At 40.5% G+C, this 24,732-nt stretch overlaps 2 protein-coding genes across 2 annotated transcripts in view; both read left to right on the top strand.

Annotated features, from left to right (window-relative positions):
- HSD17B12 (hydroxysteroid 17-beta dehydrogenase 12) overlaps nt 1-4,907 on the top strand; it is an 84,634-nt gene extending 79,727 nt beyond the window's left edge. The window contains exons 10-11 of the mRNA XM_048305629.1: nt 2,910-3,059; nt 3,209-4,907. Coding sequence (XP_048161586.1) covers nt 2,910-3,059; nt 3,209-3,313 — 255 coding nt within the window. The 3' untranslated portion in view covers nt 3,314-4,907. The remainder of the gene's footprint in view (nt 1-2,909; nt 3,060-3,208) is intronic.
- A 1,432-nt stretch (nt 4,908-6,339) lies between these two features.
- Nucleotides 6,340-24,430, top strand: ALKBH3 (alkB homolog 3, alpha-ketoglutarate dependent dioxygenase). Its single transcript, XM_048307657.1, has 9 exons — nt 6,340-6,412; nt 7,772-7,878; nt 8,982-9,016; nt 9,884-9,931; nt 11,529-11,632; nt 12,860-12,948; nt 15,898-16,107; nt 22,627-22,725; nt 23,248-24,430. Exons 1-9 carry the CDS (start codon nt 6,343-6,345, stop codon nt 23,338-23,340), a joined length of 855 nt encoding a protein of 284 aa, XP_048163614.1. The 5' UTR covers nt 6,340-6,342; the 3' UTR covers nt 23,341-24,430.
- The last annotated feature ends 302 nt before the right edge of the window (nt 24,431-24,732 follow it).

The following is a 24,732-nucleotide window of genomic DNA, read 5'->3' as shown; positions in this document are numbered from 1 at the left end:
TCTTGTAGTAAAAAAGCTTTCTCCCTTATGTCCAGGCTGACAGTCTACAGCCAAACAGACAGTTCTCCCTGTTGTCATTTGATCAGGCACTACCAAGAAGAGTTTGGCTCTTATAACTACCATTGTAATAATTTTAGGCAGGTAAGATGTCACCACCAACTTCCTTTTCACAACACTGAACAGGCCCAGCTCTATCTCCAGGTATTCACAAAAGTGTGCTGTCACCAAACTGATGTTTAATGGCATTGCCTTCCTTCCTCCAAAGCGTTTTAGCTCTGCTGTTTAGCTTTCTATACAGGTTAGCTTTGGTTGATGTAACTCTTCCATTTCCCCTTTATGTTCCCCACTCTCCTTTTTCCCACATAGAAAAGGGAAGGAAACTTACTTGGCAACATCTGAGAGTTCAGGTCTTTTTACTTTTTTAAAAGTAAGGTAAAAAGGTGATAAAATTGTGTAAACAAGCTATTCTGACTTTGGAGGACTTATGACTATTGACTGTTCAGGACTTGAGATCTGACTGCTTACATTCAAATAATAAAGTCAAGAACCCAATTTTGAGTGTGAGCCAATTTTAATAAGAATCAGAGCTGTAAGCAGTAGCAAATGTTTCAAGTGAGCAAGTCACATCACACTGACATAAGCTACTTTTAAGGCATGTTTTGAAACTGTAGTGCAGGCTAAGCTTTCCCTGAATAAGGGGAGTTATTTGCCCAGGTAGTGTGGGTTATATCTGTCTGAATGCAAAATGCTGAAATGCATTTTGAACCTAAAGGTGGTGAATTTTTTTTTAATCCGTTATGCCTGTTCATGAATGTCTGAGTTCCTTGTGGGATGGAAGAAGGGGAGAAAACTAAATAGATTCAGCAGGTCTCTTGATATCTATTAAAATAAGGTCCAGTTAATACAAAGATGGTAAATCTAACGTATCTGAAAGTAAGTACCTGACTTTTTGTTTTCTGGCGAAAGAAAAATGTTAGAGTGTAATCTCATGCTTCCATGTGCCTTGAAATCTGTGGATCAGTCCAATAGTACTACCATATGCTTGCTTTTTCAGGTATCCTCATGCACAATTGTTTGCCCCTTCATGCTATCCAGTGGTTTAACTGGGTCATGCAGTTCACTTTTGAAGTCTGTTTTGAGCAGAGACAGAGAATAAATCATACCTATTGTGCCATACTTGGTGGGGGTGTTGCAGATATCATTTGGTGGTGAATAAGAAGCTTAAAATTGTAATTTTTTTTTTTAAACATCAAAGTAGAGATTCATCTTAGAAATGTAATCTGAAAAATAGATGAGGTTCATGTTCTGGAGCTGAAATGAGATATCTATGCTGCTATGGTAGCAGAATGAGTAGTTTTCTCATCCAAGCATTTGTAGCTTTTGGTGACTTTAAAGGTATGGTAGCCACTTTCACTTCTACAGTTTAGGTCTCCATGTTTTTCCTTCCCATTTGAAAGTGGACTCATGCAGTATGTTATTGAAAGTCCTATTTACAGACAGAAGGGCACAGTTTTGATGTTCTCAGGTGAAGGAATGAGCAGACATACCAATGTTTCCTGTTTGTGGTGGTAAAACTTCTGTTGAAATGTGCACAGCTGTGGCATGGATACACTCAGTGAGAACTGAAGGGGTCCTCTCCCTGCTGTGCTGCTGAGAGCGACAGCTAATGTTTCTGAGGTTAGGCATGTGTGGTTGTTGTTCTTTAAGAGACTTAACATGGGGAAGCAGGTTTACAAACTGTAACTTGCCCAAATATACTGGTTTTTGAGATGGTATCATTTGGAGATCCATTAGTATAGCAGAAGTGGACACACACTTCTCAGGTACTTGCTGTAAAGGTACAGCAGTGGCAGCACTCGCTAGATGGGCAGTAGTGGCTGGATTTATTGAATCACTGCTAGAGCCACTGACAGTGTCTTAGGAGGTCCTTGTCAAAGTGGTGATGAAGTTCCCACCTTTCTAGGCGTGTTGAGATATGGTATGTTTAATATCTGTTTAAGGGCTATAGAGCAGGGCTTTTTTGATTACTCTTTTAGAGGCAGAAATTGAGGACAAGTTGAAAGCATTGCCAAAACCATGACCATGAGGAAAGAGCATTGCTTCCTACTGTACAAGTATATGTGCATTTCCCTTTCCTTCTCCAGCAGCATGAGATGGGGATAGGTGGTTTTGGATCCTCCAGGTCTATCTTGCCCTACCATTGCTATCAGTGTCCCTCCACCAGCATATATCCGTGCTGCTTTCTCTTGCCTTTCCATTATGGACAGTTCTGAGACCCAGCATGACGTTTCTGTTTTGCTTCCAAACATTGCTACCAAAGCTCATTAACTGTGCTCTGTTTCTTGATCCTTCTTTCTGTCCTTCCACTCTGACACTGACAATCTCCTCTGTCCTCTGAGCCCTGCTGTGGAGTTACAAGCTCAGTGTTTCAAGTCTCCAGGCATTCTTTTCTCCTTCCTCCTCCTGCCTTTGTACAGGTGCCAAACTGAGGAGCTTTTACTGCAAAATCCCTGTCTTGGGTTCTGTGCCTCCTTACCAGGCAAATGTTGGGGGTTTACTACAGAGAAGCAATAGTACAGCATTTTCTATTAAACAACTGGAATGAAGTTTTGCACTTTTGCTTTTCAACCCTACCCTTGCATGAGTGGTTTTTCTAGGGCTCCAGCCAGTGATGTTGACTGTCAGCAGACAACTGAACTGTGTCCAAATATGACCCATGGGTTATCTGATTTAAAAGTTTTTGATCTTATATTGTGATCCAGTTGTGATCTTAGAACTGAAAATGAGGCTGCCTTAAACTAGAATTCAGTATACAGACTATCTGATGTCCAATTACTTTAGATCCATGATGGATCTGTAAGTTAATATTGAAAGCATTCCCTGCTTAACATGAGATTTTCTGTGTGCAGAGTGTTCTACCATATTATGTGGCAACAAAAATGTCCAAAATCCGCAAGCCAACCCTCGATAAGCCCAGTCCTGAAACGTATGTCAGAGCTGCATTGGGCACGGTGGGCCTGCAGTCCCGGACCAACGGGTACCTACCTCATGCACTCATGGTAAGTCACCTTGGAAAATGTCAGGATCTGAAAAGTCCTTTGTGTTTATTATGGAAAAAGAGTAATTACTACAGCTTATAAAATGCTGAGACCTCACCCCCTCCCCTTTTTTTTTTTTTAATTGGGTTTGGTTTTTTGGTTTTTTTTAGGGATGGGTCACCTCTCTTCTACCTACATCTACTGCCATGAACATAATCCTGAAAGTGAACAAACAAATGCGGGCTCGTTATTTAAAAAAAATGAAGGAGAAGTAAGTAGGAAGCAACTTGATCTTGGGAACCTGGGACTCCTGCAGGTTCCATACCATGCTGCAGCATCAAGTAGACCTAATGTTTTAAACATCTCTAATCGTAGGTGTGCTTTCTAACAAGCAAAACAGTCTTGTTTTGAGGATACAGGTGAAACAAGACTGTTGACTGGTAATATTGATTGAAAAATAGGCTTTATTTGTTTATAGATATTCTGAGGGGGGAAGTGCTTTGAACTAAAATTGCACTGTGCTTTAAGAAATTTTCATGGACTTGATCAGACATCACATTGTTGAGGAACATCTTGGTTATATAGTGTCCATCATATCTATTATTGTGCTCATGGGTGAAGGGCAGAAAAAGAGTAGTTCTCATATATTCCCAGACAGGTGGGCAGGAGAGGAAAGGGAGCATATTTATTTAAAAAGGTAACCTAGCAGTATTTCCAGAGTATTGACCTCTTGAAACTCAGGTTTTGGATACTTGGCAAGGATTCTGCACTATCAGCCAGCTCAAGTGTGCTCCCCTGCTTACATGGTCCAGTGTGATTTTTTTGGTTATGAACTTGAGGGAAATGGGCCAAAAACCAAAATAAGTGTAATAGTTCATCTATAAATATATACATAAAGTAACATTGCGGGAAGCATTTAAAATCTGGGGTCTTGAATATGGATTCTAACTTTTCGGTAATATGTAATCTTCATGATTTGTAATAACATTTTTAAGAGTTCAGTGCCTGCTCTTTGTAATAGGTGGTGATAACACAATGTAGATAAATGTCACAAGTTACATGTTACGTGCTGGTTGCTATGTAAAAGATTATGGGTACTTTAAATGCAGAGCTTGAAATGAGTTACTCTCCTTGTTAGCAACGGTGGTTAAATTCTTTTTGAAGTTATGTATCAGTCTGTCTTTTTCGTGAGGTCCTTTGAAATGTGAATCCTGAATATTTAGATGGCCTTAAAAATGAGAACCAAGAAATGTCTTAAAAAGTAGAACAGTTTTAATTTAATTGCATTAAAATGAACTGATTTGTTTCATGGTTCTGTTCCAAAGTGGAATGCTTCAGTGAGGCTCAAGTTACCTAACTCTTGGACACAGGGATCAGAGTACATGAGAAGTCTGCACTGCTGTTGTCTGTATTTACCTACTCTATTTAAAGATTTTGGTCTCCAAAATTCATTTTTATAAATATAAAATGTATAAAACTTGCAAGGCAAATGAAATTGCAAGCAGCTATCACTGTTTGCTGTGGTGATTTCCTATGGTTGAAGAGGGGAGGATTTTTTCTGTCCTTCAAAGAATTATTTCAAGCTCTGATTTTGAAGTAGATGTGTTGCACTGAGACATGATTTGAGGCTAACATATCTGTACATTGAAAAATCCTGAATACCGATGCAATGGTGCTGATCAAATCTGAGATGCAGATCCTATCCCATAGTTTTCTTAATTTTTTTGGAACAGGGATGGTGAAGTTGGTGGTATTAGTTCTCCAAGAGCACGTGATTTGGTTTGCTCTGGATCTGATGTGAAAGCATTGGACTAAAAAATCTGTATGTTTTTGACTTTGTAAAACAAATAAAATGGAAATTACTCTTGAGTCTTTAATGTGTTAGGTTTTTCTTGTAAAAAAGTTTGCCTGTACATTCAAGTGTCTGATTGTCCTTTACTGTGAGTAATAACAGTGAAAATTACTGTACTTTTACATGCCAAAACCAATGCTTTTATTAATCTGTTCTCTTGGCCATTATCTACCCCTTATCTGGGGTGCTTTAGGCACAGCATCTCTGGCCAGTTGTGGTAGGTGACTCTCCTGTTCTGCTCTGCATTGGTGTGGCCTCACCTTCAATATTTTGTGTGCAGTTTTGAGGGCCACAATATAAGAAAGATATAAAGCTATTGAAGAGTGTCCAGAGGATGACTATGAAGATGATGAAGGGCCTGGAGGAGAAGCCTTATGAAGAACAGTTGAGGTGACTTGGTTTGTTCAGCCTGGAGGAGACGGAGACCTCATTGTAGCTTACACCTTCCTCACAAGGGGAAGTGGAGTGTCAGGCACTGATCTCTGTGGTGACCAGTGACAGGAACCAAGGGAACAGCATGAAGCTGAGTCAGGGGAGGTTTGGGTTGGATATTAGGAAAAAGTTCTTCACCCAGAGGGTGTTTGGGCACTGGAGCAAGCTCCCCAGGGAAGTAATCATGGCACCAAGCCTGACAGAGTTCAGGAAGTGTTTGGCTGACACTCTCAAAAAGCACATGGTGTGATTTTTGGGGCTGTCCTGTGCAAGGCCAGGAGTTGAACTTAAGATGATCCTTGTGGATCCCTTCCACAGGGGATATTCTATGATTCTACTGTGCTGATACTTTAAAATTAGTGGAACACAAATTTTATTAGCACTGTTAAGCTATTAATAAATAATTATTTCCAAATCACAATTTTCTAACTTTTGAAGGTGTTCAGAAAGGTATGGCAGAGGGAATAGTACGCACATCCACCTGGCACAGGAGGGGTACCCAGGTAAGGAGGTTCTCAGAGCTCGTGGTCCCCCTTCATGTGGTGGCAGGCTGTAGGTTGGGTTCCTCTGAGGTCTTCTATTTTCCAATCTGCAGCAAAGAATCACTAACCTAATTTTTAACCTATATTTTACTTATACTTCAACCTAAATTGCCTCGACTTCGAGTGTCTGTTCACCTCGGTGATTGAGGTAATGTTTAATAGCTGTCCACGTCCTTGGGACTATCCTGGGCACCTGTCAGAAAACAGGAGGAGGTTTCTGGTGGCATCAATCCCGTCCCTTTGCACCGCTGCTTCCAAAAATGCTTTTGTTACCGGCGCCATGCAACACCTGGAGTGCACTCTCACCCCTGCTGGAATGGGACACGCAGGGTGGGAGGCGAGGTGGCCGCTGCTGCCTTCCCAGGGCACCTTTAACTAAAGCTCTGCCGCTGCGTGCGCGGCCGGCGGGCGGAGCTGCGGCCCCACAGCCGGGCCCAGGCGCAGGCCCGGGGCGGAGGCGGGCGGGGCCGGGCCGGGCATGGCGGAGCGGCGGCAGCGGGCTCGGGTGCAGGGCGGCTGGGCCGGGGCCCCAGCGGCGCGGCCCGCAGGTAAGGAGCGCCCACAGCCGCCTGGCCGCGGTGTGCGGCACCCCGGCCGGGAACTGCCCTTCCCTTCCTTGCCGGCGGCGGGCATTTCTCCACTGCCGTCCTGGGCACCACGGGGCGGGCAGCGGGGCTGGGCTCGGGCTGCGCTTTCCGACCGCGCTGCTCGGCCCCGAGGGCTGGCCCCGTTTCCCCCGTTGCCGTCGGTAACTGAGCTGCAGGTGTTCGAACCCGGTTTTTAAGTAAAATTTGCGCGTGTGCCGCAGGTGCGGCGATTTTGGATGCAGAACGCAGGGTATGGATGTGTTGCTAATGAGCACATTGAGGTGAGAGTGTCGTTCGCATCTCTGGGCAGCTTGAATGACACCAATAGTGTTTGGTGGAGCTGACTTCTGTAAGAACAATCAGCCGCTTTTTATTCATAAAACGCGTTATGTGCCTTCGTTTATCTTTTCACGGTGGAAACATTGTAAAATAAAGAGAAGTAGTGGAAAGGGATGCAGTTAACATCAAGGGGTTTTTAGCAGACATTGTAACCAAGGAGTGCAGAGGAAGAGGAGCACTTTGAAGGTCTCCAGTCTTGCAAGAGAGACTGGTTTGTTTTTGTGAACATCCTCAAAACATGTTCCACTCACCTGATTACAGTTTCCATCAAGCTCCCATATCTCTGCAGACTGAGTGTCCTAGGCAAGCTGATTTTTTAATAATGAAAAAAATAGCCAACTATTTTGACTTGTGTATGTGGCCTCAAAATTTTCTGTCACAGGTGCATTTCATTCCTTCTTTTTCTAAGGGGATTTAAAAACCCATTATTTTCCCCATTGTTTGAATTACACAGAGTGAAGACTTTGTGTTTCAGGTCCATTTTAAAGCCTGTTTGCATGTGTAAATAAAACACCTGAAGTGGTGTGCCTGAGTTGCTCTTCCACTTTCTCCCTGGTTTAAAAATCCTGTTTTAATAAAAGTCTTTTTCTCTCTCTTTTTTTTTTTTTTTCCTAAGAAAAGGAATGGAGAGGGAAGCAGCTTAGCTGCATGGAGCAATTTCTGCTGGTGTGTGATGGGTGTGTGTTGTAGAATTGAAAAGTTACTGATGTCATCCCTTCTGATGAAAGTATGCTTTCAGTTTTGTTTGTCCATGAATAACATATATATATATATATATATATATATATAAAAATTTCAGTTCCTGTGCAATTTTAACTCTTATTTAACTGCTATTTTAGCTCTTAGGTTTGGCAATTTCCTTCAGTCTTTGCCAAGTAGAGGAGAATACTCTAAGGAATGATTCTATAAGTTTACCTAACTATATTTTCTGTACAGTGATACTCAGTTCACGTGATCCTTTCTTCTTTCTCTCTGCTTTAGCACCTAAGGCACCTGTGGCCAGCAGCCTTGCCCCTGCAGGTGCCAGACCAGCATGGAGGCAGAAAGATCATACTCAAAAGCAGTTTGTCTTTGAAAAGCCATCAGAGGTAAAAATTTCCTGGTAACTAGCAGAATCTCATCTGTTATTAAACTTCAAATGAGAGAAAGGATAATATAGTCCATTGTTTAAATGAGACTAAAGTACATTTATATAGAATATATAAATATAGTCCATTGTTTCAAAACAATAAAAAATTCACCTAAACTGAACTTGGAGCTTTTACTAAGCAGAGTTTGCAACTGTTTGGCATATATGGCAAACAGAAAGTTATGGGATATCTGTCTTACTTGCTACAGGGGAAGGGCATGGGATTTGTTTTATAGACTTCATGTCCCATCAGCTGATGAAGGATATTGTGCTCTATGCGGAGTTGGGGCACTTCCTTGCTTGGGGAGAAAAATAATCATGAGCACTTCTTTCTAAGCTAGACTTATTTCAAAGGCTGTCATCTTGGCTTGGAAGTGCTGAAGATGGTCTGGGAAGATTCTCTTTTCTCTGTGGCAGAAACCTGCTATCTATATAATACTATATTTTGATCCTCTTGTTGGCTCAGTGCAGTAACTCCTTTGAAATCAGAACTCCACTGAGCACAGAGAAGAGAAGCATAAATCCCTGATACAACCAGAATGATAGCCAAGGCTGGATTAAACTACTCTGTTTGTCTTTTAACAAAGTACAGCTATCTCAGCTGTGCAGACAGCTTTACAGTGTAAGCTCCTGCTATGTCTGATCTCTCTTGTGTTTTGCTCATTTGACTGAGGCCTAGGGTTTGTTCATGCTTCTTAGGGTTGCACTAAATTTTTACTTACATAAGGGTGTTTTTATCAACATAAAGGTAAGAATTTTCTTGATTGAAGTTGATAAATAGCGAGTACTGTAATAATGCAAATAATTTAGAAATCAATGTCCTTTAGGGGGCAGTTGGTGGCTAAAAACCAGCCTGCAATGGTAGCTGTGTTTGAGAGTTTCTGGGGTGAGGAGGGCGTGGGTGAACTGTTACTACTTCCCTCTTGCCCTGGGGTGTGATTTTTTTTCAGGCTTTATCAGTGTGTGGCTTCCCAGAGTCACTAGAGATGACCATGAGTTCTGTGTGACTAGAGAGTGCCAGGTACTTTAATATTCACCGTGTACTGTCTTGTTACCTTTCAGGTGGAGCGCAGAGTTCCTGAGGCAGGTGTGATAGAGTGAGTACCCTGCTGACTTCTCTGTGCACTTTTTCTGTCATCATGGTTGATAAGAGTAGAAATTGTGGCTTTTAACCCTTTTATCATGAGTTGAGTGTATTATGAGGAGAGTCCAAGTCTGTTAGCTGGTTTTTATGCCTTTGGTGTAGCTGGGAAGCCAGTAATCATAATCAGTTGGACATTCTGGTTTAGCACAACTGCCAGCATGTCTCCTTTGGATAGCAGTGTACGTTTTCCTGGGACAGTCCCAGTGTAAACTGTGTTGGAAATTACTTACTCTGGAATATACCAGAAATATAGCTGGTCTGGCAGCTTCTTTCAGGGCTCAGAGAAGTAGCTGATAGTGTCATAGTGAAGCTGGGTATTTGTATGTTACTTACCCTTTGTGTTGAAATGGGGATCTTCTCGGGATAACTTTGGCATGAAGCATGACAAAGTGTGGTGGTGTATGGTGGAGTTAGAGATATTGAAAATCCAGCTTGCTTCAGTTTGGCTAACTTGGTAGAATTTTCTTCCTCAGTGTACTTATAAATCCAAACATAGTGATCTGAGTGCAGTCATGTATGGTTGTCTCCTTTAGATTCCCTGTGGCATCTCTTTTATTTTTTCTAAGAGCTCTAAAACTGTGTACTGAGCCTTTGGTGGAAGGAGGGACAGGACACACACACAAACTCATTTGCTTCTGCAGCACACCTTGCTGTCTTACTCTGACCTTTATGTCCAGGACATTATTTCTTCCCTTTTTAAACTTTCTTTTCTTTTTTAAAGAAAACTTTCCCTAGTCCAGGCCTACAGCAATTCTAGTCTGTGCTGCTCGGTCTAATTTCTTGCTTGTCTTCCTGATGACTTTCCTTTCTACATCCTCAGCAAGCCTGGTGTGTATGAGCTCAGCAAGGGACCAACTGGCATTTCTAGGTAAGTGGAGGAAGCATTATTTGCTTTTGCAGAGTGATGTGGTGATACTCAGCTTTCTGAAGTCCAGTCTCTGCAGAGGGTTTTGACTTTAGCAGCTGCACACTGCTCTTCTGTGCATCATCTGTTTAAAGTACTTCTGGAAATACTTTTGAGTGTTAGATAGCAGGGACTTAGGTGGTTCTGAGTAGCACTGAACAGAAGAAAAATAAACCTCCTGACATCTGGTATGTACTGTATCCAGTGCTCTTCCCAGAATAAGGACAAGGGGCTGTGTTCATTTCTGTCACGATTCACAGTGACTTGCTGCTGCAAATTTGCATCAGTATTCCTGTGTTAGCAAGTGTGTGATGTCTGTGTTGTACAGTTAAAGAGTGTTCCAAAACCTGTAGCTGTAAATTGGAATCACTCTAATCACTCTAATAAAAACATTTAACTTTATGCAATCGTGGTAACTTCAGGATTGTCCCTTCTGCTTATATGCCATGCCTTACTTATTTCAGCTTCAGGACACTTCAAAACAAAACCTGGTTGTTCTGTGATTCCTACTAACTAAAATACATTTTACCTTGCTGACTTAGCTGCAATATCAATACTAATCCTCTTCTTCTGAATTTGATAGATTTTTATTATTAGTGGAAAAAATGCCAAGGACATAGTAATTTTTTGTGTGTTTGAGTTAATTTCTTCTGAATATTGTATTATTTCATTTTTGTGCTTTCATCTTAGGTTCTTCTAAAGATGCAAACAAATTTTTAAAGCATTTTGAAAAGTAAAAGCTTTGACCAGCTGGAAAGAGACGAGATACCCAGCCAGCTGGGTTATCCTGCATTTTTTGGAGTTTCTTTTCGTAATACACTGATGGAATATATATATTTCTGGAAAGCTAATGATCAGATTTGCATCTTTGTTTAACACCTTTACTATATACTCTTATTGTTACATCTTTGGGGCATGGAATGCTTGAGAGAATAAACTGCTTTTAGCATCATTCGTACTCTGCAGCCCACTGCAGTGGCTCTAATCCTTGTATGACTGTTAGTCCAATCAAAATATTAAATTTACATATGGAAATGAAAAAATAGGAGACATTAAATGCTGTCCTTATGCTAAATACTTTTCCTTATGCTTCAAAAGGGGAATAGCAATGGCAGTAGGGATAAAGGGCTATCAAATTTTAAGTGATGTGGAGATGGTGAATAAGGGGCAATTATTTACTTATGTTGATTGTATTACCATAATCAGGGCTATCTGATTTGTCAGGTGTGAAGTTAATAAGAAGCAGAAGGATGCCATTTTTAACAGCATGTGGCTGATTCTGGAATTCATGGTATATTGTTGGTTGTCACATGTTTTTATAAGTTTTGAAAAGCAATTACATATGTTTGGTGAGGGTAAGACTCAACAGGAGCTCTTCTTTTCTTTCCTTCACACCTGCTTTTGGCTGTGGTCAGAAGCAGGATACTGGGCTCTGACTTTTGATACGATGCATTACAGCCATTTTTAGCTCCTTTGGGAATCCTGGAAATGAAAATATTTTCCCAAAGCAGATAAAGAAAAATGGAAGGAATATACATTTCTCTACCTTTTTCATCTTTAGGATTCATTTGATTCCTGGCTTTGTTGACTCAGAACAAGCAGACTGGATGTTTGAGCAACTCCTCCAAGACATACCCTGGGGTCAGCGAACTCACATCAGACAGGGTAAGGAGTGTGCAGAGCACCTTTTCAGGTCATTCACGGGTCAGTTCCATAACAGAGTCTGTGCATTGTTTAGAATTGGTTTTCATTTTCAGTGTTACCACTTCTTCAAGTTTCCATGCAGGTTTTCCATGCATATCTGAAGACTACTGCAGCTTACTTTTCAATTTCTAATACCATGTTACTATTGCCAACTAAGTGCGATCTTTCCAAATTAAAATTGCCTGTCTTAAAAATCTTGGAATCTTAGTCTCTTCTGTCATCTCCAGTTCTTTTTCTCACTCATTTTAAGATTAAGTCTGGTCACCATCCCTTCATACAGTCTCCCAGCAATGCTGCAAGAATTGTGTTCTTGGAGGTTTCTTCCATGAGGTATATTTTTTGCCTCTTTTATTTAAAATCCCAGCAGCTGCATGTTCCTTTGCTTTGGCTTTACTTATTACTTCCAGTATGCAGTAGGAGAAGAGGCTGCTATTCTGGATTTGTTCACTAAGGGGCACCTGTTCTAGCTAAATTCCACTTTTAGTCAGGAACCGATGCAAGATAATGTATCAGAGTAGTTACTAGATGGGGCTGGAAAATGTCTTCACCATGTGTGTTCCTTGGTTGGCAATAAAGGGGACGGTATAATGCAGAATGTTAACGTGCCAAGCATGAGAAATACTTGCCAAGATAGTCTTTTCAGAAGCTGAAAGTATTTTTAACCTGATGTTTTGTGTTATACCACACAGCACACACATATTTGACAATATATTGTGTGCAGCCTTGCTACATTTTGTTTCTGTAATGTCCCATGGATGTTACAGTCCTTTCTACTTCACCCTTTCCAGTGGAGCCACTTGTATCTTGCAACTTATGCCAGCGTACTGGGCACTAGAACCAGGTGAATGTAAAACAAGCCAGATGTATAAATAAAATTTCAGTTTCATCTGCTGTCTTTAACTCATCCAGTCCCTGCTCTGTCTGGCACAGGGGTAAGAAAATGGATGTGTTTCCAGGATTTTGGCAAGGTAATTTCACCTGCAGATGCGCACCTAATTTTGAATAATTTCATTCCTTCATTTGCGTTCATTATGTAAAGCTGAGGATTTTAAGGGGCTCCTTATTAACTTTAGGGGAATGGACAATCTCTTTTTGATCAAGTTTCTTGGCAGAATTGCATCATCTTTCCATTTTCAGATCCTTTGATAAGGCAACTGAGAAAGTCTTTCTGTTTTTGCTTTTTTTCAGAAGTATCTTTTGAGGAACCACGGCTTACATCCTGGTATGGGGAGCTTCCTTACACATACTCCAGAATAACAATGCAGCCAAATCCAAATGTATGTATATGTTTACATGTATGTTTATATGTATGTGTTTTATTATTGTCTACAGAGAAATCCTTTGCAGAGATCAACGGATAAAAGTTCCCTCTGTCCTCTAGTTATCTAGAGTATATGTTAACATTTAATTTATGATCAGCAGCAGATTCTACTGGAGTGTGGTCAGTTTTATAAAATACACTTTGAGTGAGTTGACTGAGAGGAGCATGATTTAGTTGTTAAATGTTGCTAAAAGGAAATTAGTACTATAGAGTTCAAAGTTTTGCTTTGGGTCATTGTAGCTTTGGACAAAACTCTGAATTGCTCTGTGTGACTGACTGCAAGGATCTTTATATGGCAGATTGCACTGCGCACAGTTGTACTGAGTTTTTGTTGTAAAGATATAGTAGTACCAATTACTGAAATAGCTACTTTCAGAAACACCTAGGTTCCATACTGCTTAAATGAGAGTTTAGGCATATTTTGATTCCTATGTGGATGCTATGAAAATCACACATGCAACTCATCTGCTCAGCAATTCCAGATTGTAGCATATAATTTCCCACACTGTTTTGGAAGAGTTAAAAACCTTCTGAGTGACTCAGTGATGTTTTGTTCCTGTTTTCTCTCCGTCTCTCTCTCTTTCTCAGCCTGTTGTCCCAGCAGTCTGTCTCTTGGTATTGCTTTGTTTAAAATTTCCATGGCAGTAATTAGGTGTCACTGTTGAAAGCTGGATAGCATGAGGGAAAAGTGTCCCAAGTCCCAGAAGTGCTGCCAAAGTGGGATACCATCTAGCAGAGCTCAGTTTAGGAAGAGTTGAAAAGGTGCTATTTAACACGATGAGTTGCGAAGATTTTGTAGTCTCAAAAATACTGTAGTTAAAAATTCTATAACCTACAGAACTCATAGTGGAAAACCAGGCTTTTCTTTGGTACTCATTTGTGAAATATTATTTTAAATGGGCTTTTCTGAAAGCTGAATGGCTTTAGGGATTGGAAGTGCCTTCACAGAATCATTCTGTTGTACACTAATGATTTAAATCCAGTTCAGAACTGCCTGTTGTGAAACCTGTTGCTACTCAGAGATTGGATAGAGCCCATGTATCCTGAATTCAAGGTTTGGTTTCAGTTTGCATCAAGTTGTGAGTTAGCACTCACTGGCTTGTTTCTCTCATCCAAAAGGTACAAGGCCTAAATGAGTCACTCATGCTGGTTCTGTCTTTTATTCCTGAATAATTCTGATTTTTACTGAGAGGAAGAAACTCAAGCAGAAAGTGAGTTGCACTGGAGAAGTTGCACAGCTGGAAGCCAGCCCTTCCCTGTCTGGAAGCCGCCCGTAGGCAGATCTATGAGTACACTGCATGTGGACATTTCACTCAGCTTTGCAAGTGGGAGTACCTGCAGCTTAGAAGAAGCAGGGGATGGTGTAAAGAGCACAGTCCTTACCTGTAGAATAGAATTCCTGTCACAAAAATGTCCTGAGTAAAATGTAACTTCGTGCACAGCTTAACCAAAACTGATTACTGCCTTAAACACTTGATCTGTAGGAGTAATTAGCTTTGTGTCCCTCCTTTTTTGTTTGGTAAAAATCGGTGTGATTGCATCTATAATATAGATATAATCCAGACTAGTTTGCATATATAATATAGATATAATCCAGTGTTTGTGCTTAAATGAGTTTTGGTATCAGAAAATGTTTCTTTGTAAGCAGTGATAGAGTTGGTGACGCAGTAATGTTTCAACAAAACTACTTCCATTGCTGCAGGTTTGTAGTGGTCTTTCAACTACATTGTAAAATTCACCATATGGTAACATTTTAGTAATACATCTGTGATGGGAGTTGAAGAAATCTAGTCCTGCTTGGTCACCGAAAAGTGCTTTCAATAATTCTTGTTGAACTCTTCTGCACATTCAGGCAGCCCAGTTGCAAGCAAACTTTTTTTGGGGGGGAGGGTTTGGGTGGTATTACTGCTTTCCCTACATGTCCCATAGCTGCAAGCTATGTTTATCTAGAATTAATTACTCACATGATGCTTAATTGTTGAAGATGTGCCTTAGCTAGAAACACCCCAATAGAGAAGGATGGTATGTTGAGGCTCCTGCAGAGCAACCAATAAGTTAAATACCTGTTAAACTTGGGGAAGCTTGGAAAGAGGGTAGTGCAGCCTTGTTTATAGAGGTGGATACTAGAAAATATTTCTAGTATGTCTGTTGCTTCTTCTGCTGGTGGTGCACTGGGAGATTTGGAATCAGTTTCTTATCCTCTCTTGATCTCTGTTTCTGCTTATATAATGGGCAAAAATTCTGCCCTACATTGCTTTGGCTTTTTAAATTTTCTTTGTGTATTTGTGTAGTTCTTAAAAGCACTCTTGACAGATGAAAGTCGTGGTGTAAGTTTATAACAGTAAATAACTGGACTGAGTTGTAATGGGATGTGCAGAGCTTCCCTCGGCTGTGGGCTCAGCAAGATGTTAGCAAAGGGAAGGATGAAATCCAGGGCCAGTGACATTGGTTTTGTGACCCACTGGAAAGTTAGTGTCAGAGTCAAAACCCCAAGAGGTGATGAGTTGAGCTCAACAAGCTGTGCTAACAGAGTGCGGACAGAGGGCCACGTTAGGCCAACCTTTCCTCTTGTTCTCTGTCAGCAGCTGCAGGCAATTGAGAGCAGTGTCATTTAGTCACTGATTGCCTCCATTAGTATGAAAGGCAGCTTGGCTTCAGAGTTTTAAGAGATGATTTAGTATTGAGCGATGGGTAACGTGTGCATATTTTGCAGAAAGCCCAGCCCATTCCTCCGCTCTGCTAAAGATATCATCAGGATTGGTGTGAGTCATTTGTTTGATTTTAATTTTATTGTGATTAAAGTGCAGTATATTTTGTTTCTTAGTAGTTTTCGCCTTCTGTCTTGCATTACCTGCCCTTGGCCTGTGTTCGTGGCATTTACCCTCCCCCTCTGTGCTGATTGCAGTGGCATCCTCTGCTGACCATGCTGAAGGAGCGCATTGAGGAGCTCACTGGCTACACCTTCAACTCTCTGCTCTGCAACCTCTACCGAAATGAGAAGGACAGTGTGGACTGGCACAGCGACGACGAGCCATCGCTGGGAAAAAATCCTGTCATTGCCTCACTCAGCTTCGGTGCTACTCGGACCTTTGAGATGAGGAAGAAACCTTCCCCTGTGAGTGTTCATATCGTACTGAGAGAGTCTTAGAGCTACTTACATGTTTGTTGTTTTCTCTGAAAACACAACTTCTAAAGTTCTGTGGAGTAAGTGTAGGGATCAAGAAATCTCTTGAATTGACTGTGACACCCTGAGGATGGGGATGGGACCACTGTAATAATGTGCAGCAGTGTAGTGTAGTGCTGCAGTGAAATTGGAACCTGGGCAGTCTTCTGCCCAAATAAGGGCCCTTCCTGGTACTTAAAATGAGATCAGTGGTGCTGGAAGTGGACTTACACCGTGCAAATGAATCAAAGATTTGCTACCATTTTCTTAAACTCAGGCCAACGTTATGTAATGCAGAGTGTACGTGGGATGAAGAGTAGTTCTGACCGCTCTTGTAAGTAAAAATCCTCTTAACAATGTTCACATTTTGACATGTGTGTATTCAGATTGAGGGGCAGTGAACAAAGAGAAGAAGCTCATTTCTTCTCCATAAAGTACCATGGAAACTGTCACATCATACTCGCAGACTAAACAGAGATCCTCTGCTTTCATAAGGAGATGTGTGGAATATCCTTTCAGGAGTTAATTGGTGATTCAATAGTGAATACTCTTTCTGGATAAAAAACTTGGGAATGCGGCGTTTGCAAGCCAGCTTAAACTTTACAGTTTGTATTTATCCAAGTAAAGGATTCACCTGTGTTGAGAATACAGGCCTTATTTTAGGGTGTCCTATTTCAGATGAATTTTCTGCTTGTGCAGTCTTTGACAACTTTGGAAAGATGTTTGCTATCTGCTTGTGTTGCTATTTATTTGGAGTAGGTAGTGCAGAAAGCAGAGGTGGTAATTACCAGCCAACAGGGAAACTCTGTGCTGCCATACTGAAGTCTGCCCATCAAGAGTCACCTTGGGTCACCTAGTCTTGGACAGCAAAGGTCAGAAATTGAGCCAGAAAACAAATAGTTTGTATTTTTCACCAGTTCTCCAATTTGTAAATTCTTTGTTGCCTGAAGTGAGTTTAACCTTGGTCCCTGAGCATGAGATCACATAACCAGTCTGTTATGTCAGTGAGCATAGCATGAGTAAGTATCCCTGATGCTGTGTTTATAATAAAATGTCAGCTGGAAAGTTTATTCCTGTAGAAAACTGTAAATGATGCTTGGATTCATTTTAGAAGTGCCTGTATTCCCCATTGATGAATTAGAACAAAATACACTTAAACTTCAGTATGAACTTTGCAGGTTCTGTCTTAAAAATCAGTCCTAGTTCTTGAGTAAGATGCCTTTTTTATAGAGTTTCTGAAAAGACACCCACTATTACCAAAGGGGGAATTCAGTCTGTGCCATTCATACTTGGCTGCCTTGTTTGATCTGTACTGCACGATTTCTTCCCTTTTCTTCCAGGGATGGATGGTTTTCTATAGATGTATCCCTCAAGCTCTCCTCATTTGTTTTCTTTAGCACCTTCAACCTGATTATTTCTGACTAGCTGAGTCTTGCTACCTGTGAAGTACATGTATTCCTTTTGCAAGTGTGACATACCTTTTTTTCTGAGGTAGAATGCCCACGTGCAGATCTTTGAAATAGTTGCTATTAAGTGTGTCCTGTGCCTAAGGGAACTCATACTTAAAAATTACATGGCACACATTACGTATTCTTTGCACATTGCCAAAGCCTGCAGTTTCCTGAGAGCATCCTATGACAATAGATGCTTTGGCAAGTGGGAGTTACAAGAGGCTCTGATGGAAATTACAACCTTTCAGGCTGTACCACCAAAGAATTAATTTTCATACTCTATTGTACTGTAGCATTCTCTCTTTCATTAAGAGAAAGTTAAAACTGCTTGTAGATCTTTGAAACTTGATCATTCTTTTGTTAAAAAGCAAGTTACAGGAAGAGGAATGTAATCTAGGGAAAAGGAATTCAGATTAACAGTCATCACAGGCATTCAGGCTCTCCCTGGTTTGCAGTCTGCCAGTATCAGTACATTGGATTTTCCAGAGTTAGTCTTCATTGAGGAGGGAAATAGAAAGTAAATCCTTTTCCTCTCAAAATTAAACCTCTTTGAGGGCCAACATTCTGCTATTTCAGGTTCTAGGGTTTCAAAGGCCTTTGTTTCTCTCTGTTCTTGTGAATACTTTTAATGATTTTGAGATGAAAGATAAAATGAACATACAAGATGAGAGATGTAGAACGTCACTGTGGATAAATGGTACTGGGGAAAAAAAGTGGTTTCCTGTGTGGGATCATGTACTGCGTACAAAACACTGTGTACCACAAGTGAGGTCACAGCTTGAAGGGCAGTTGAAGAGTACTAGATCAGAGCCTTCAGAGACTTCAGTTCATGTTGGTATCTCTACAGATATCTTCTAGATTATATCTTGAAATGTGGATGAAACTGATAGTGAATAAAATCCTGTTTCTGTAACTGAAAAGATGACCAGTAGTGTTTGATGGGTTGGGTTTTTTGTGCATGTTTATGTGAATTTTGACAACTGTCTGTTAGTAATTTGATAGTGTTTATGTACATCACTCTGAAGCAATCACACAATCTGAAATCTTTTTTCACTTGTGAAAAATGAAAAGAAGTTACTTAGGTTAAAGTGTTTTTTTTATTATCCTGAAAATTGTTCTAGGGTGAGGGGAGAGAAAGGTTCAGTCCTCTGTTTTACTTTCTGTTGATCACTGTACTGGGTAAGTGTTCATCATATAATAGAGGGTAAAGGAGTGTAGAGACATGCATGGACTATTTGTATCTGCTTAAACAAGCATCCTTTGTGGATAAGTAGAAATAATTCATACCAGAATTTCAGCCCAGTGCATGTAAAAAAAGCTGCAAATACATTTCAGGTGTAAATTCCTCACTGGAATAAGGAGACTTCATGGGAATTAACGTGACGCCAGAAACTGTTTTATTTTGCCTGCTGGAATTTTTCTTTTTAAGCATTATTTTTTCTAAATACAGCCTTTTCTGTTTATTTGGACCAGTTACATGATAGCAGCTGATATTTTTCCTTTGCTTTAAATGGTTTCTAAGGTTTTTTGGATACCTACTTCATAGTTCAAAGTCTACAGTGATCTGGTTTCTTCTATTTTTTTCTTCTGGTTCCAGTAAATTACTTTAACCTTGCTCCTGCTTCCTTGTTCTCCCTGCCCCCATCATTGTAGCTCCTGCCTACACTGGAACCAGGAGAAAAATGCTTTGCTTTAGAGCTGTGATTCATACACAGTTCACAAGCTATTGGTTGAGGCAAGGAGTGCTCTTGTGCTTACCTGTAGCATAAGTGTCACCACTGTGGCACTGTCGCCTCCTCCCATTCCCCACACAGCCTCAAGCTTCATTCCCACTTGGACATGACTTTATCCTCCCAGTCCAGAGGAAGTGATTTCACTCTGTGGGATGGGTGTTTCCAATACAGCCTCACCACCGTTTTTCACTATTGCTTGTCACTGCTCTACTCTGAGACAGTGCCAGGTTATCTGATTGTGTCCTCCTGGAAGCTGAGTGGGGAATGTTAGTATGGCAGGGAAGGGTGATACCTGATGTCCCACTAAGCTCCCATGTTCCACTGGGAGGTGCCCTGTGGCAGAGGTGTGGGTGCCATAGGGACCAGGTGGGTGGTTGTCCAGTGAATGGCTGTGTGAACTGTGGAAAGCGTTAGAAAGCCAAGTGTCAGCTTGCTCTTCTTCCACCTGTAACCAAGGAAACCGGTGGCTGCTGGGAAGGGAGAGAACTTCACGCCTGTTAGATAGTAGCAGGATATTTGTGATTCTAAGAATCAGCCTTCAGATGGGTCTGTCCTTCAAATGAATCACTGAAGCACTGTCCTTTTTTCTAGCAGAAGGTAAAGATCTCCTAGTACTTCTGGAAACAGCAGAAAAATAACCCTTTGTGTTTTAACAGACCTAATTGAAGATGAATGTGGGGATATGTGGAGCATGGTAGAAGATTCAGATCAAGATGAAGAGGGTTGGACTTTTAGATTGGCATGAAGGAGACTCACAGACAGTGGTGGCTGCAGAGGAGGAAGAGGTGTTGTCCACCAGTATTGGCAGGACTTGAGAAGCTGTAGACAAGCTGAGAGGAGGAAGGGAGTGCTCAGATGCAGAAGGACTGAAGGAGTTCAAAGGTAGGCCTGTGTAGGCAGGCCAGTGCATTATGTGAGGAAAGGGCAGTATAACTGGTATTCATTATTAATGAATCTGTAGAGAAAAGAACTGCAGTGAGGATTTTGTCAGAGACAGTGAGAATAAACATGTTAAAATGCAGCAGTATTGATAGATGAGACTACTTTGTTGTGGAGGAGGGTGTTTACACAGCTGGTGCTAGAGAAGTAAACTGGAAAATAGGGATACAATTTAGATGAAATCTGAAAAATACAAGATTTGAACTTTTGTAAGGGTAATTCTCTTGGTAATAGGTGAATAGGTGAAGCAGAAGACTAAAAGCCAGCATTCTCCATGAAAGATGCTGACTTTTGCCATTGAAAATGATTTTGCATCATTTGCCCGTGTAACTGCATTATTATTTATACATTCTTCTACAGCATGTTTCCATTTAGTGTTCCTTATAATGGAAGATTCCTCTACACTGTCCAGAAACCATTTCGTACTACTATAGCAATAAACTTTCCTGAGACTTAAGAAACAAACTTGGGTGATTTATATGGATTTATACTAGATCTTTTCTCTTTTTGATTTTGATAGCATTTCAAGAAAGCAGCCTTGATGGAGTCCAGGAGTTCTTACAGATTTTGTATTCACAGCTTCCCATCGACTCACACTGAGCTTTCCTGACTTATTAATTGTAGTTATTGTAATGAAGGATTTTGAAAAAAGGTTTAACCAGTGTACTTGGATAGTATAAAGCTTGGATGGTATTAAATGTGTAACTCAAATTTAGGATAATTCTAGTATATTAAAAAGCGTAACAGTTGCTTTGCTGTACCTAGTTTTGTAGTACGTGTGTAGAGTTACAAAGTGAACATAAAGAAGTCACCTGATGCACTTCTTTCCATGTTTGTTACCAGAAAGTCTTTTCCACTGTAGATGTCAAAAATAAATTTCCTTCATAAACTTCTTGGCCTCTGAAAGTCAAGTGAGCTTTCTGTATGTCTGACATCAGCGCTAGGAATAAAAGTTCTGAAATGAGCTTTGATTGACAGTGTTAGTAATGACATGTAAGAAAGTAAAAACTTTTTGTCTGCATTGGCTTTCCAAAGTAAATTGACATAAAAATCTCTTTGTCTAAGTAAAATGGAGCTCAGAGATGTCCCATTTAAACCAGAAAGTAATTGCTGTTTTTGCATACTGGCTTTTGAAAAGGATGTTTTCTCCTAAATCTTTATCTTACCGGAATTCCTTTTTAATTAAGATGAGCAAGAGATAAAAATAAGCACACTGTTGTCCATCCACAAAGTGAAATGATGTAATCCTCTGAAATAAGAAGTAAGTTTGCAGTGGTATTTCTCTGCTTTTCATCAGCAGTCATGTTTATAATACCTGTTTTTGAAATTTTTCCCTTTTTTCAGCTGAAGATAAGAAAGTGTTTCCTAATACTGACTTGATACCAACCAAGCTCTTTTGCATTTTAGAAGGTGCAATCCTCTTTCTGTCTGCATCTTATTTATAAACACACACACAGTCCTAGCTGGTTTTCTGAAAATCAAACTCCATTTAGGACATAATTTTCCCAATATTTGTTACTCTACCTCATTATTTTGAGCTTTTCAGCAAGCCATGAACTTTTAAAAGGACATACCTCGTTCAAGTTGCACTACTACACACTTGACTTAGCAGTGTGAATCTGATTTAAAGTTGGAAAGGATAGTGCAAAGCAATAGAGAGTTGCTGTTCCCACTGATGTGGCACGTGTGACACCACTGCTGGGGTGTCACTATGTCTAGTTGTGATATTTGAGTTTTAAAACAGTTGTACATAATCTGAAAGCTTAACAAAAGTTTGTAAATTATTTGCCTTTTATTCTAGCATTCTGTTTTGCTTAGTGGTTATAAAGTTTAAGACAACTTGTTTTACAAGGTATTATAGGAAAGGAAGATTTTAAATTTTTTTTTAATAGGAAAAGCTCTTCTTCCAGCAGCTAGTGCCATAGCAGCATGTAATGTTGTAACAAGACAGATTCAGAATAGCAGGAAGATGTTACTTTTGATGAAGTAGTTAACTGTTGGAATCTAGGATAGCTGTTGTAGAATGTCTCCACACAGAACTGTTTATTTTAAGATGTTTCCAAAAGGTTTGCAACGTCACTCCAGAATTTTGTGCTAAATGCAGGAACTGGTTGTTGAACTTTACCTGTGTCATCCAGGCAGTGAGATACAATGGCTTCTTTCATCATTCAAATGCTCGGCTCCTGGACTTTATGTGAAATACAGATACAGAGAGGTTTGCTTAGACTTCTTGGTCTTGTAAGAGCCTCCTCCTCCCCCCTCACAGGCTTTGTAAGCTCTGCTCTAGAGGACTGGTTTCCTAACAAATGCACGTGCCTGCTTCTTCAGTGTCTAATGTTTCTTTTTAGGAAGAGGATGGAGACTATACTTACGTAGAAAGACTTAGAATCCCACTTGATCACGGGACTCTGTTGATAATGGAAGGAGCTACCCAGGAGGATTGGCAGGTAAGAACTCCTTGACACTGTTTATGTGCTTTACTTGCAATGCAGTTTTCCAGATGTGCTGCAGCACTCCCATGAATGTATGGGACATTCTGTTTCCAGTGGCACAACTGTTTTCCAAGGCATTAGTGTTGCTTTCTGCCTCGGAATTTCAGAGCACCCACAGAAACAGTGGGTTTGCTGTCATGTACCAAGTGATGCAGGAGGAGTCAGCTCGGATGTTCCAGCATTAAAGTTCAACAGTGAAGGTTGCAGCCTGCAGTGGAAAGAGCAGAATCAGTATAAAAACTTGGAATATCAAAAAGTTGTAACTTAATTTCAGAAGTCCACAGTAATATACAAAGACTCTTTGTTTTCAGTGTCCCTGAGCAGTCAGAACATGATGTTTTTACCTTACCTAAGTGTTCAGAAATATGAATAAGAAGCCATCACAGGAAATGAAGGTTTTATTCATTGTTTGATTACCTGTATTTTAAATGCACAAGCTCATGGTTTGTTTTTTTTTCCCCCCAATACCACTTACAGCATCGAGTGCCTAAGGAATATCATTCTAGAGATGAACGGATAAACTTGACATTTAGGATCATTTATCCAGAACCTGATGGAGTTTGGAAGTGAAGAGCAACTTTGGACATTGGTGGATATACACCCACAGCAGATCTACAGCCTTAGATTGCTACAGATTTAAAGGAAGCCTTACAGGAACACGGTTCCTTGAAGTGATGGGGAAAAGAGTTGATATTACGAAGATCTTTGGCAATCAGAAGCTGCCTGTATTATGTGGACAGAAATTATATGTTACTAGATGATACTAAATCACAGGCTTTACCTTGGTGAACAGTGATTCTTCTTAAAAGAGCACAAAGCACGTGAAAGATTTGAGAGGTCCCAACTGGAGCAGACAGATTCAGTGAGCAGATAGTTTTGTGCCTTGTCTTGTCTCTCCTTTACTCCCAGGTCATGATCTGTGTTGGAAGTAATAACAAGATGGGCTTCTTTGATGTAAAGCTGATGTGTCTGTACAGAAATTAGAAAGCTGCACTTGTTGATGATCTCTGGGTATTGGTGAAATTACTCATTTCACCAAAGGGTAGTGCACTGCTTTTTATCTGTAGGTTGCAGAGCCTTTTCCAATTAACCAATCAGTTTCATAATTTAAATAACTACTTGAATTATACTGGTGTCTAGTGGAACAGAGGGTCAAGGCTCTCTTCTGCCATGCACTCTGTGGTCAGACTTTATGCTGTTTATCCGTGTAGACAGGACAAGGAGGACAAGGCAAAGGCAAGCAACAGAGACACCTGACAAGCCTGTTCCTGGATCAGTGCATATTGCTTTAAAGACTGTCACTCGGAGGGTTCTCTCTTGAGCCTCTGCTGTTGCAGATCAGTAGTCAGCACCTCAGATTCCAGGCTGACTTACTGAAATCCTTCAAGTTTGCCTGCTGTGACTTACCTGCTGCTGGGAAGCAGTGGGCTGGTGACTGTAGTGTGGATGTGAAGTCAGGAGTGCTGCCTATGTGGTTAAATTCTCACTGCAGCTAAACAGCATCACTGTACTGGATCAAATCATAGGTTTGGTCTATCTTCACTGTCTGCCTGCAGTAGGATCTAAACACAGGTAAATACCCTGTGCCTTGTAACATGTTACCATTGTTCAGCAAGCTAATGTCCCTCTTCACTGTAAGAATAAATTGGTGTTGAGAAAATATCTGTCTTTTCTTAGCCAGCATTTGTTGTGGTTTAAATTCTTATTTGATGGGAACAGTCAAGTTATTAATACTCAGTTATGCCTGTTTTAATGTTATTGATGACATCAAGGACACAACTGTTGAGCCATTTCACTCCCTGTGGTCTGAAATTAGGCAGAATAATTTCCTAGAAGCAGCTTCTCTACCTAAATCACCGTATGTTATTCTCCTAAAATGAATTAATATTTTTAGAAAACTTACCTTTGTTATCTAATGATGTCTTCACTTTCATCCCAGTTTGTACAGAAATGTTTTTGGCA

Source organism: Corvus hawaiiensis, chromosome 6, assembly GCF_020740725.1.
Source record: "Corvus hawaiiensis isolate bCorHaw1 chromosome 6, bCorHaw1.pri.cur, whole genome shotgun sequence".
NCBI classification, from domain to species: domain Eukaryota; kingdom Metazoa; phylum Chordata; class Aves; order Passeriformes; family Corvidae; genus Corvus; species Corvus hawaiiensis.
The sequence above is the reverse complement of the archived record's forward strand: the minus strand, read 5'-3'. Positions and strand labels throughout refer to the sequence as shown.

Excerpts from the sequence above, each read along its gene's own strand:
- ALKBH3 (XM_048307657.1), top strand. The coding sequence starts at position 6,343 with ATGGCGGAGCGGCGGCAGCGGGCTCGGGTGCAGGGCGGCTGGGCCGGG. Across the intron at positions 9,017-9,883 it reads CCTGAGGCAGGTGTGATAGA|CAAGCCTGGTGTGTATGAGC; the intron begins GTGAGTACCCTG and ends CTACATCCTCAG. Across the intron at positions 12,949-15,897 it reads CAATGCAGCCAAATCCAAAT|TGGCATCCTCTGCTGACCAT; the intron begins GTATGTATATGT and ends TGCTGATTGCAG.